The 12,562-nt window shown below is 38.7% G+C and overlaps 1 protein-coding gene across 3 annotated transcripts; it reads left to right on the top strand.

The window, feature by feature from the left end:
* The first annotated feature begins 1,424 nt into the window (after positions 1-1,424).
* Positions 1,425-12,116, top strand: LOC115755478. 3 transcript variants are annotated; one of them, XM_048273599.1, is made up of 9 exons: positions 1,425-1,790; positions 1,925-2,049; positions 4,622-4,829; positions 4,905-5,430; positions 5,532-5,783; positions 5,911-6,099; positions 6,194-6,268; positions 6,348-8,876; positions 11,606-12,116. In XM_048273599.1, the coding sequence occupies exons 1-9, from the start codon at positions 1,609-1,611 to the stop codon at positions 11,897-11,899; spliced, it is 4,380 nt and encodes a 1,459-aa protein (XP_048129556.1). In that variant the 5' UTR covers positions 1,425-1,608; the 3' UTR covers positions 11,900-12,116. The 3 variants fall into 3 exon arrangements, with proteins under 3 accessions (XP_048129556.1, XP_030550753.1, XP_048129558.1); XM_030694893.2 differs by having other exon boundaries at positions 1,426-1,790; positions 5,911-6,102; XM_048273601.1 differs by lacking the exons at positions 1,425-1,790; positions 4,622-4,829 and having other exon boundaries at positions 5,911-6,102.
* The last annotated feature ends 446 nt before the right edge of the window (positions 12,117-12,562 follow it).

The raw sequence follows: 12,562 nt of genomic DNA, 5'->3' as shown, positions 1-12,562 counted from the left end.
ATTTGATCAATTGGAAATCCTCTAGTTACATGTTTATGGAATTATTATAGCAAGTCGGTTTAGGTAGTTGATAATGCTCCTTTGAGTTTCCTTTTCGAAAGTGGTGTTTCCAGTGGTGGACGCCGGGTGAGTAACCCGTCTAACATATGGAATTTTTTTTTTTATGATTTTCTTTTTCAGTATGAAATCCTTCGCAACTAGAGGAGAAGCATTCTTCTTTTCTTTATCTTGATCCTGTCTTTTACGGGTCATTCCTAGTACCCTTTTGCAAAGTCTTGATCCCCCTTTTGACGAATTACATCCGGCCTGCCATTTTTTTTTCGAAAGATTTTCTTTTTTGATTTCATTTTCAAAAATAAAAAAGAATACGATAATCTAATTGAATTCAAATTTATATTATCAATTAGAAAATTCTATAGAATAGTTTATGGTTGGATCAAATTAGTCCAACTTTGTACCTTTCCAAGATAAACCGTATATCTTAGAGAGGTCGTATTTCTTTGGATTGATAGTACTGGAATGCTTTTATTATCTAAAATGAAGAATAACATGTTGCTTCGCCTAATAGCACGATTCTTGTATTTCTCTCCCACCCTTTCTTTGCATAATTCTGATTAGAGATTATTGTGTTTCAGCTATAGGGTGATGGTCCCACTCATATGGTCAAATCGATGTGTATGCTGCTCAGGAGAAATTGGTAGACATGCTGTTCTTACCCTTCTCTCATATTCTTTGCGATTTTTTTTTTAAACAAAGAACGTTTTTCTTCTCAATATTTAGAAATTAAAAATTAATAAATAAAACAAAAATGTTGCATTCGTTCATCAATATCACTAAGAATATATTAAATATTTGGCCTTTCATTAGCTTGCTACTTTCTAAATCGAAATCACTCGTATATGGTACGATCATAAAGTTGACCGATTGGGCCGATTCAAGAATGGATTAGTTCAGGCCAAGAACCGATCGACCTCACCTCTAAATGACCTAACCAAAGCATCTACCAAAGTCAATTGATTTTTAAGATAAGTGGATTGAAAACTCTAAAATTTGTTACGAAATTGTAATTGAGTTCTAAAATTTTCTATTTTCAAAGAGTGCAATTCATTTTTAAAATTTATCACAAGAGTGCAATTCATTTTTTAAAATTTATCACAAGAGTGCAATTCATTTTCAAAATTTATCACAAAAGTACAATCGAGTTCTAAAACTTTCAAAATATGTAATCAAGTCCAAAAATTTACCACAAAGTAAAATTAAGTTCCAAAAATTAAAAAAAAATGCAATCAACGGGACTTGATTTTATTAATTTAATAAATTTTAAGATTTGATTGTACTTTTTTAAAATTTTAATTCCACTTTAGATAAATTTTAGAATTGAATTATTATTTTTATAATGAATTGTAAGGCTTACGACGCACTTAGTCGGAACTCCTTCTCGATTGGTAGTCCCATTGCGAGGGAGAGAAAGAGAGAGATTTCTGGTACATTCTGGCGAGCTCCATGAAGACAAATCGAGCAACTCTGCTATGGATGATATAGCTAAGGCCGACTCCCTCCAAGACTTGACGTGTTGTTACTTTCGCGACGGAGAGGAGTAGATAGAGGATGGAGAGATCACCGTCGCCGTCACCGTCGCCGCCGTGTGAAGGCTCGAGAGAGCTTCAGTGCGTGGGCAAGCTGGAGATTGTCAACCCCAAGCCCGTCGGCTTTCTCTGCGGCTCCATCCCCGTCCTGACCGACAATGCCTTACACGCCTTCAACTCTGCTCTCGTCCCCTCTCGCCAAACGTATTCGGTTCTTTTCCCTTGTTCATCCCTAAATGCGTTTGTGATCGTATTCGTCTACATGATCGTCATGTTCGTTTGGAATTCGGGAGTTGTCGGTTCTTGTTGGCCGATGATTCCTATCTTGCTTGGTTCAGGGTGAGTGCTCCACGATATCAAATGCTTCCGACGGAGACCGACCTCAATAGGCCTCCTGTTGCTCCGAATTTTTCCGAGAAGTTGCTCCCTACCGGTGCACTGTTGTCGAGGATGGCCGCTGGAGGTAATTTTGGGATTGCGTTAAATGCTGGAATACGATGCGCATGTGAATATGCAGTTAATATTGTTTTCGTAGTGTTATTGAGATCGTACTTCTTAATTGTTCTTCTGAATGGATTGATTGGCGTTCGGCATCCATGTATTCCTCCCTGCATTCTACAATTTCAGGGAATTCACCGTGTATGTTCTTTGGCTGTCTCAGTACATGATGATTTGAGGCAGCAGATTGTGAAATTATTTGATGATTATGTGGACTGAGTTATCCTGTGTGCGTGCAACATTCATTTCAACTGTGACCTCGGGAGTTCTTAGACCAGCCGTAGGGTTTGCATAGAAAGTGTTGATTCTTCAATGTGCTTATTGTGGCTTTCTCGTCATGATTGTTGCAAGGATTATTTTAGTTCTCTGCTCAGAAGATTAGGGTTCATGCATTGCAGAATTTGGTGTTACGATGAAAAACAAGAGGTTTTATTTAGTTAGTAGCTAGAACTTGATTGAACAATTTGTTACTGCTGGGTGTTTAAGGCAAGTCTTTACTCATTTGAAGAATGAAGTTCTACTGGGAAGTGAATTTGGTGTTTTAGTACTGAACAAGATGATGTTTGGTGACAGGCAATATTAGAATTTGGTTTTGAAGAAGAATGATAGGTTTCAAACAAAAAAGGAGGTCCTGAGCGGCCGTTTATAAGAAGGATGGAGTTGGTTGCGGGTACTTCGAATCAGTTGACACTCAAGTTGGGAATGGGAGGGAAACACTATTGATCATGCCATGCGGTTTCAAATGAACCTCTAAAGAATTGATTCCTCAATATCGTGTTCCTAGGAGCAAAGAGGCTTTGGCAGCATCTATTATGTGCATTATGATGATAAGATTGTCTGGTTTCGTTTCCTTCCAAGCAAGCCCAAGTTAGGGAATTGGAACCCTTCTCTAACTTTTGCATAGAAATATATCAGAGTTACTTCAGCAGGAAAAACAGGGGATGCCGTTCATGGCCTATGGCTTATATGGTGTTAACGTTCTAATGATATTGTAGATCTCGTAGAATATTTTTCGTCAGTAATGGGAACTAGAGACTCCATCAGGAGGCGATCTAGAAAAGAAATATCTTAGGAAAAGTATACTCCTCTTTGTTTAGGAAAACATAAGAGGTGGAGGCACAAGTCGATGCCTTGATGCTATCATGCTAGAAAGAAGAAGACATGTTGCTCATATCTTTCTACACAACATTTGGATGTGGCATACTTGGTCTACTGTTTATGCACAGAGATGGCTTGGGCCATAATATGATTATTACCGCAAGTTATTTGGGCTTGGTACAGATGAAGGGTCCTGTTAATAAGAGAAAGTTGTCATTTTGTACATTAGCACATCTTTGTTAGTTTTGATTTGGAAAGAGAGGAACAGAAGGCCTTTCAATGGAAAGTATTTTCATCCTTTAGATCGAAACTTCGTACTTTTGGTATTGTATGAAGTGCTTCAACTGGCACTGAAGTTTCTGTTTCTGGTGAAAGAGCTTCTTTTTGGGCTTTCATCTTTTATGTTTATGGTTCTCACCCCCTTGGTGTGTTTTGATTAAATTTGTAGTAACTAAAAACTTGGCAATATTTTTATTCCAAATAAAAAACTAATAACTTGTTAAAAACCCTTCACTTAATGGGAAAAGAGAAAAGAGAAATATGCACCCTGAAGGTGTGGAGAGTACAATCAACTTCACATAGCATGTAAGAAAATGAGTGGGGAATTTATTGAGTGATGTACAGTCACTGGTGTACCAAAAATAAGTAGCTGAAATACACTTCTTCATCTCTGGTCAACGTGCTTTTCTTATGCCAAGGAAATTAGTGCAATGGAAAATTCCAACTTTTCTGCATGGATTCGATCCAGTTCAAGAGTTTTTAACTGATGCAATGTAGTGCTAAACAGTATCAAAAAATTGCATTGACACCTTTTTGCCATGTGAGAAGAATACAGACCTCGTTGCAACTTTACGAAATGGTTGAGGATTTGTTTGATTCCTTACAAAAAGTTCACAACTTCTGGAGTAGTTCTCTATTAAACCAAAGATCATTTTGTTACATTTTCAAATGCATGAATGTTTGATTATCGAAAGAAAACGTACAATGAACCCTTTAAAAAGGTCGAGATAAAAAAAAAATATACTGATAAATATAATGGCTTTGCAATGCCCCATATAAAAGAAAATTATCTAAAAGGGGGCCTCACAAGCAAAGAGCGCATAAAGCTCTTCCCAAACCTTTAGGTTAGGGAAGAGCTGAACTTCCAACTCTGTTTGCACCAAAGTGAACTTTCTTTAATATAAAGATTTGCAATTCAAGAACTATTAAAATGCTTGTTTGTGGAATTGATCAGTGTATCATATGGTTCTTCTTTTGTCCTTTCAGAGCATTGTTATCTGATGGATGCATTGTAAGATTTAATAATATATGATGCTGTCAAGTTGTTAGTTACAAAACCTGATCCTTCAGTTCAAATTGATTAGATAATTCTTGCCTTCTGTTATTTTCATTTTGGAGCTCCTTTTCTGAAGATGGTTCTGTGGTATTTGTATTGACAGATTTACCTTGGGAAGACAGTGCTATCACCTCAAGCTTTAGTAGGAAATGTGAGGCCCTTGCCGTATCTGGCTTGGTAGAGTATGGTGATGAGATTGACGTGATCGCTCCTGCAGATATATTGAAGCAGATATTTAAAATGCCTTATTCAAAAGCTCGTTTGTCCATTGCTGTCCATCGTATCGGGCAAACTCTTGTTCTGAATATGGGGTCTGTTCGAGAACCGACTGTCTTGGCTTAACATTGCTTCTAGACTTCTAATCTTATGTTTCGGATGTGATGCAGGCCTGATGTGGAAGAGGGAGAGAAGTTGATTAAAAGACATAGTCAATCACAATGTGCAGAGCAGGCATTATTTCTTAATTTTGCCATGCATTCTGTTAGAGTGGAGGCTTGTGATTGTCCACCAACACATAATGCTGCATCATCGAAGGACCAATCGAGTTCCTCTGTTCTTCCTGGAATAGATACTTCGAATACTTTTGGCCTGCATGACGACATTGCTGAAAAAGAGCAATTAAGACAACGCTCAGAATATCCGCAAATAAAACAGACTGGTTTCTTATGGGAAAGTAAGTCCAAGAGGAATAAAAGGTGTGATCCTGTCAAAAAGACAACACAAGTTAGTGAAAAGAACCGGAATGTGATGCAAGAGTCTGACAGGCATAGGAGAGTTGCCAATGATGGATTTTTGAGGGTCTTGTTTTGGCAATTTCACAATTTCCGTATGCTTCTGGGCAGTGACTTGCTTCTCTTTAGTAATGAAAAATATGTTGCTGTGAGTCTGCATCTGTGGGACATTACAAGACAGGTTCATCTAATAAATCAGTTGTTTTCTTCTCGGTTATCAAAAATCCCTAATTTCTGACACTGGTATAGCCACATTTTTTACTCTATTTCTATACTGTGTAGGTCACTCCATTGACCTGGCTTGAAGCCTGGCTTGATAATATCATGGCTAGTGCACCAGAACTGGCTATTTGTTATCATCGGAATGGAGTGGTTCAGGGCTATGAGCTTCTTAAGACAGAAGACATATTTCTATTAAAAGGCATCTCAGACGATGGCACTCCTGCTTTTAACCCTCATGTTGTCCAGCAAAATGGCCTTTCTGTATTGAGGTTCCTTCAAGATAATTGCAAGCAAGATCCTGGGGCATACTGGGTAAGTTTTTATTTATAATCTCATACATGGTAAAGTTACTGATCAGTATTTTAAAAGTTTCTTGCGAAAATTGTGGGTGTTAATTTTTTCTCATCTTTTTTTTTTTTTTTGGCATGCTCTGTCACAGCTATACAAAGGTGCTGGGGAAGATGTAATTCAACTTTTTGATCTTGCTGTTATCCCTAAGAATCATGCGTCTGACAGTGGTGATGATGGCTCAAGCTCTTTGCCTTCTCCAATGCATAGAGGAAGAAGTGACTCTTTGTTTTCACTGGGCACTCTGCTTTACCGCATTGCTCATAGGCTTTCCTTATCAGTGGTCAGAACTTTCTTGTTAGAACTGCGTAGCAACCTTCTGTTTCGCCCTATTAGCTACAATCTATTGATGACAATGTATGATTTTGCTGCAGACTCCAAAAGATAAGGCAAAATGCGCAAGCTTCATTAGGAAGTGCTTGGAATTACTGGATGAGCCAGATCAGCTTGTATGAGTTATTAATTTGTTTTCAATCCCCTTTTTGGAGTACAATTTGTTTTCACTTTCTTGTTGTTTTATTATATTAGGTTGTACGCGCTCTTGCTCATGAACAATATGCCAGACTTATTTTGAACAGTGATGATCAAGATGTTGATTTGGCATCTGAATCTGTCCCGGAAGAATGTGAAGTTAAAGTTACCGACGTTGAAGAAGAATCTCTTGATTTTTGGAGAAGCATTTCTGATTCTAATGTCCAGGATGATGATCCCTCTGTTGTTTTAAAAAAAGAAAAGTGCAGTGAAGTGCGAAAGGGACTTCAAGATTTAGCATCAGAAGCATCATTGAATATGTCTTTAGAGGCTAGTATGTCTGCTTCCAGAAAATTGATAACATCATCTGACATTGAGAAGACAGTTTCAGAAGGAGGTGTCTCTACTTCTGGATGCAATGATCACTTTGCAATCTGCAAAAGGTCCCCTGTATCTACACAAGTAATTCAAACTGTTGCAGATCCTATCTCCTCCAAGCTGGCTGCAATTAATCATGTTTCTCAAGCTATTAAATCACTGAGATGGATGCGCCAATTGCAAAGTAATGAGGCAGAGCTGGTTGACTGTGGCACTGGAGCTGCTGATGGAGCACCATTGCCAATGAATTTCGCTGTTTGTGCATGTGGTGATGCTGACTGTATTGAAGTGTGTGATATTCGTGAATGGCTGCCTACATCAAAATTGGATCATAAGCTGTGGAAACTTATTCTGTTGCTTGGAGAATCTTACTTGGCACTTGCACAAGCGTATAAAGAGGAAGGTGAGTTGCTTCAAGCATTGAAGGTTGTGGAATTAGCTTGTTCTGTCTATGGATCAATGCCCCAACATCTTAAAGATACCCGATTTATTTCCTCAATGGTTAGCTGTTCAACATCCTTTTCAATGCTAAATGACACAAATGGAAGGACAAAATCGAAGTTTGATGCTGGTGAAGATGTTATATCGACCACAGACAATGATCATTTTACTTCTGAGCAATTCTCTTTCACTTACCTCTTTTGGGCCAAGGCGTGGACTCTGGTTGGAGATGTTTATGTTCAGTTTCATATGATAAAGGGCAAAGAGGTTTCAATTCAAACAGCTGAGAAACGGTCCATGAAAGAGCTGAGAATGTCATCTGAGGTTGTGAAGGAAGTCAAAAGGCTCAAGAAGAAGTTGGGACAACTTAAGCAGAACTGCAGTTTGTGCTCCCTGGTGAATTGCAGCTGTCAAAGTGATAGGGTTAGCAGTGGTAGCAGCGCAAGCAGTAGCACTGGAGATTCACATGTGATTGCTCATAGCAGAAGACAGGGTAGAAAGTCGCATAGTAGGCGAAGCTCTTTGTCAAATTTTGTAGACACTGAAGATGAAAGCACTGTCCAGAAAGTGGACAAGGGTAGGCGGAAAAAGAAAACTATCGGCACTGTACCAGAAACTTTTGATATAACTAGAGGTACTGTGGATTTGGATTCATCAGTTGCTGCTGTTTCTAAGAATGATGAAGATTCTTCCGAAAAGCATGCTGTTGCATCCAAAGGGGCTTCTGAAACAGGTTCATCTTGGAAAGAAGTACCTAAAAAGATTGGTGGAATATTTAGATATGTCGTGGGTGCTGCAGCCGAAGACACAGACTGCAATCTTTTATCTGCTCTAAGCTGCTATGAAGAAGCTAGAAAGGCATTAGGCGGAGTTCCTGCTGGCTCAGCAGAACTTCAATCTATTATGAAAAAGAAAGGGTGGGTTTGCAATGAAATAGGTAGAAACATGCTGGAGAGGAAAGAGTTGAGTGAAGCTGAGGTTGCTTTTGCTGATGCTATAATTGCATTTAGAGAAGTCTCTGACCACACCAACATTATATTAATTAATTGCAATCTGGGTCATGGGAGACGGGCATTAGCCGAGGAGATGGTTGCCAAAATCGGACATCTTAAATCACATTCAGCTTTTCGTGATTCATATAAGCAGGCATTGGTAACTGCAAAGTTTGAATATTGTGAAGCTCTTAAATTTTACGGGGCAGCAAAGTCAGAGCTCAGGGTTGTGGAAGAAGATGAAGATTCTGTTTCCGAGAGCTTGAAAAATGAGGTTTATACACAGTATGCCCACACTTATCTGAGGCTTGGTATGTTTTTGGCTGAAGAAGATACAACTGCTGATGTGTATGAAAATGCAGCTTTGGAAGAAATATCACTTGCTCGCTCTAGTTATAGTCCTAGAAGAGCTAAAGATTTGTTCTTGAGAAAGCATGAAATCACGGCGAATGAGGCCATCAGAGAGGCATTGTCTGTGTATGAATCATTGGGTGAGTTGCGTAAACAGGAGGCCGCATATGCATATTTCCAGCTTGCTTGCTACCAGAGAGATTGCTGCGTGAAATTTCAGAATTCTAATCATAAGAAAGGATTCTCTAAAGGTGAGAATAGCATTCTCCAGCGAGTGAAACAGTATGCTTTATTGGCTGAGCGGAACTGGCAGAAAGCAGCAGATTTTTATGGCCCCCAGACCCATCCAGCCATGTACCTCACCATACTGATGGAGAGATCAGATCTTTCATCAACCCTCTCGAGTTCATTGCACTCAAATGCGGTATGTCTTTGGAAATATTTGTTCCATAGTTTGTCAACCTGTTTAGCTGCATACAATGATATCTGCGGTCATCTTGTCCAGCCAGATCACTTTGTTTTCCCTTGGTCATGAGTACATACTTCTGTTTTGATTCATGTATACAAGGTTGTCGGGGTTGGGGTCCTAAGTACGATAGTTCTGAGTCTGAGGATTAGATCAAGGTTCATAAGATCCTACTTTTTTACATAATTGATACTTAAGTTGTGCAATTTTTCCCTTGTCATACATAATTACATACATATTAACTTCAAAAGAGAGCGAGGAAGCTTAATATATGCTATATAGAAGGTCAGGGTTCGAACTCTAGCATTCCACAAAGAATAGTACAGCATCTGAGAATACAATGTAAAGTAACCATGTTAGAAACACAAATGAGTTCCATAGAAGCAATTACCAAGCGTCCACTAACATTATTATTTAAAAGAAACTATTAGAACACATAATTTATATAATTCATTAATCATTATTTATAGTTTACGGGCACCTAGACCATATACTGAAAAAAGGAAAGCAATCTGAGAGTGAAAATGAAGAAAGAAAATCTTCCTTCACCAAATTGAGATAGCACCCAAAAAAAGGACTAGAAACAAGAGTATTAGAAATAGAAAAGACAAAATAACTGAATATAGATGGCATGACCAATACAGTTTGACGTGAGAAGGTTGGAAAATGTAAAGCTAAAGCCTAAATATGTGTTGATCAAGTGGGTTGATGAAGAAAGGTAAAAAGAAAAGAAAACGGAAAGAAGAAAGAGAAAAGCAAGAGAAGATGGCATCAACATGCTGATGTGGAAGTTGGTGTCTTCTGAAAAGAAGTCGATTGCCACAGCCGAAGATCTTCTCTTCTGCTTCGTGCTTCATCAGAGCTCAGCCTCACCCGTAGGGATTTGTCAATTCCCCATGCCCTAGTCTTTCGAATGGACCTAAAAGTAGGCTTAAAGAAGAGAGTGGGTCTTGTCTGGGAGGTATGTGGCCCGATTTTGTCTTTCTTGTGGCTGACAAGATCAATTCCCAAGCTAGTTTGGATCACTATGATCGGCTGTGGGATCCTGCAATCCTGACAACAAGCAATTTTTAATACAGTCCTGATCATTTGATGCATTTTGGATCGGAGAATTGTGTAAGCCTGGTATTGAAGTATCATCCCACATTGCTTGACAACGGGTCATAAATGCTCTTTATATTCATGTGGTTTCCTTCCACCTATCAGTTCAAGCTTTTGGATTGGACTTCTAACATGGTATTAAAGCCAGGTTATCCCTTTCGCGAATGTGCGTGGTAAAACTCCACGTGAATGTGCGTAGTCAAAATTTCACGTGCCGCTTGTAATTCGACTTGCATGTGAGTGGGGGTGTTGAAGTATTATCCCACGTTGCTTGACAATGGGTTCTAAATGCTTTTTATATTTATGTGATTTCCGTCCACCTATCAGCTTAAGCTTTTAGGTTAGACTTTTAACACCTAGGCCTAAGAACCCTCATGTATGAATGAAGTATGTGAAACATGCATTTGTGAGTATTTGTAGCATCTTTTTTTTTTTGGTAAGGGTATTTGTAGCGTCTTTTATCATGCATACCATTGTTCTTCTTTTAATTTTTTATAAGTTTACAATGTTCACATCATTTTGGATTGGGGAAATATTATTGGTTTTCCTTCATCTCCCCAAGTCTTTTTACTGATACATAAAGAAGGGGTTGTTTCATTTGAAACTACTCTTTATATTACAATGAAATCGCGTAATTTTTTCTTGTTATTACTCAGTTTAGGTCTAGATAATTAAGTTGGACAAATTCACTGTACAACAAGCGATTATGAGTACACCGAGTCACCATTTCTTTTAGGTCATTCATTATGTGATTGATTCATTCGATTGGTTTAGTCATTTATTTTTTCTTGTTTCATTTCATGATCAAAATTGCATTTATCCGTTTTTGTTACTCTCAATTTAGCTCTTAGATTATTAAGTTGAACAAATGTACACTGAGCGAAGCCATAGGGAATGTTCTGAATCACAATTATCTTTAGATAACTTAACATGCAAGATTCATCGCTTCTTGCTTCTCTTGCTTTTTGTTTAATCAACATAGGTGTGGTGTTTCTATTTGTACAATGAACACAATATCCTACAGATTTTGAGTACATTAAAGCTTGGGCACATTCGTCGTTACGACATCGAATTGATTATTCTATTTTCACTGAGCTTGAGTTAAGACTCAGTATGGTGCTTTTGCTTAGTAGAAAATACTACGTGACTGGGTGCACTTAGTAGATAATGGGGGGAGTGATGTGGGAGTAGCGATTATGTCTGCGACATTAAAGAAATTAAGATCAAGAACAGTTGGGAGTTTCTTGTGTGCGGCGACTATAGCACTCTTGGTCCTTCTTATAGTGCGGTAGAAATTTGCTTGAGTTTCAATGCATTGTGAAGACTGTTAGCCAGTTTTTCACTTGAAAGGAGTGTGTAGCTTGAATCAAAGTAATACCAGGATTCATTCTCTTTGACTCATTAGTATGATCTGACTTCTTAACCAGCTTTGATTGTCAACTTGGTTAAGAATTGTTAAATTCAACTCCCCGTAATTCCGGATATATTATTCACCTGAACTTATGACAACAGTCCTCCAGTCCTTTTCGGTTTTCATGATAAAAGGCAAGTCTGCAACTGATCCAGATTGATTATTCTTGTTGCAGATGCTGGAAGCATCCCTGTCTCGTCTGCTCGATGGCCATCAAATATCCGAAACAACCTCAAATGCTCTAAAGGCCAGTCATCCTGGAATTCATGCCAAATTTTGGGGGCAATTACAGAAGCTTTTGAAGAATATGCTGGCGTCAACACTTGCTGCAAGTGGCAGCAAGTCTCCCACGCATGCAGTTACCAGCAAGCCCGGAGATGCTGTGAAGCTCAAAGAACTATATACGATGTCTTTAAAGTCTACTGAGTTCAGTCAGCTGCATGTCATGCACTCCTTGTGGATATCTTGAGTTGGCCTGAATCTGCATTTCGTGATACTTTCAATAAACACATGCATCTAAACAGGTATCATACAGAAATGGACTGGTTCTTGGATATCTTGCATATATGTACTGTATCGAAACCCTTGAATTAATCCGTGGTTGAATACTCGCACAAGTCCTGCAAGGTGGTTCTGTCTGAACTTGAAGATGGGAGAGCAAAAGTTCATTGATATTCATTTTTTTTTTCCTGTGCCGGTTTTACCCCTCTATAGAAAAGGATGTGTTTGTGGGTTTTAGCAAGTTCTGGTTCTTATCTATATTATGCTATCAGGAGAGAGGCCTAAGCCGTAAAGAATGTGAGTGCTTTACTGCTTGGCTTCAGCCATCAACATCGCCCAGAAAAGAACACAACCCTCTAGCCTCTTCTGCAGAGAAGATTGGGGATGCATCCATGGGGATAAAACCTGGAATCAACCTTTTTGAACGATCGGGAATCCACCTTGAAGGGGTTGGTTGTCGAAATTCTGAACCAAGGTTTTCTATGATCTATCGAAGAACTGAGCCACTGTCCTAAGCACTGTTGTATCTTAATGCATCTTAGTTCGTATACAAAATGTAATACCACACAAGCACCCAAAACGCTTTTTCAATGAACGACCATTAGGAATTGTCATGTGAGTCAAACGTTGC

Source organism: Rhodamnia argentea, chromosome 2 (assembly GCF_020921035.1).
Source record: "Rhodamnia argentea isolate NSW1041297 chromosome 2, ASM2092103v1, whole genome shotgun sequence".
In the NCBI taxonomy this organism is placed as follows: domain Eukaryota; kingdom Viridiplantae; phylum Streptophyta; class Magnoliopsida; order Myrtales; family Myrtaceae; genus Rhodamnia; species Rhodamnia argentea.
The sequence above is the reverse complement of the archived record's forward strand: the minus strand, read 5'-3'. Positions and strand labels throughout refer to the sequence as shown.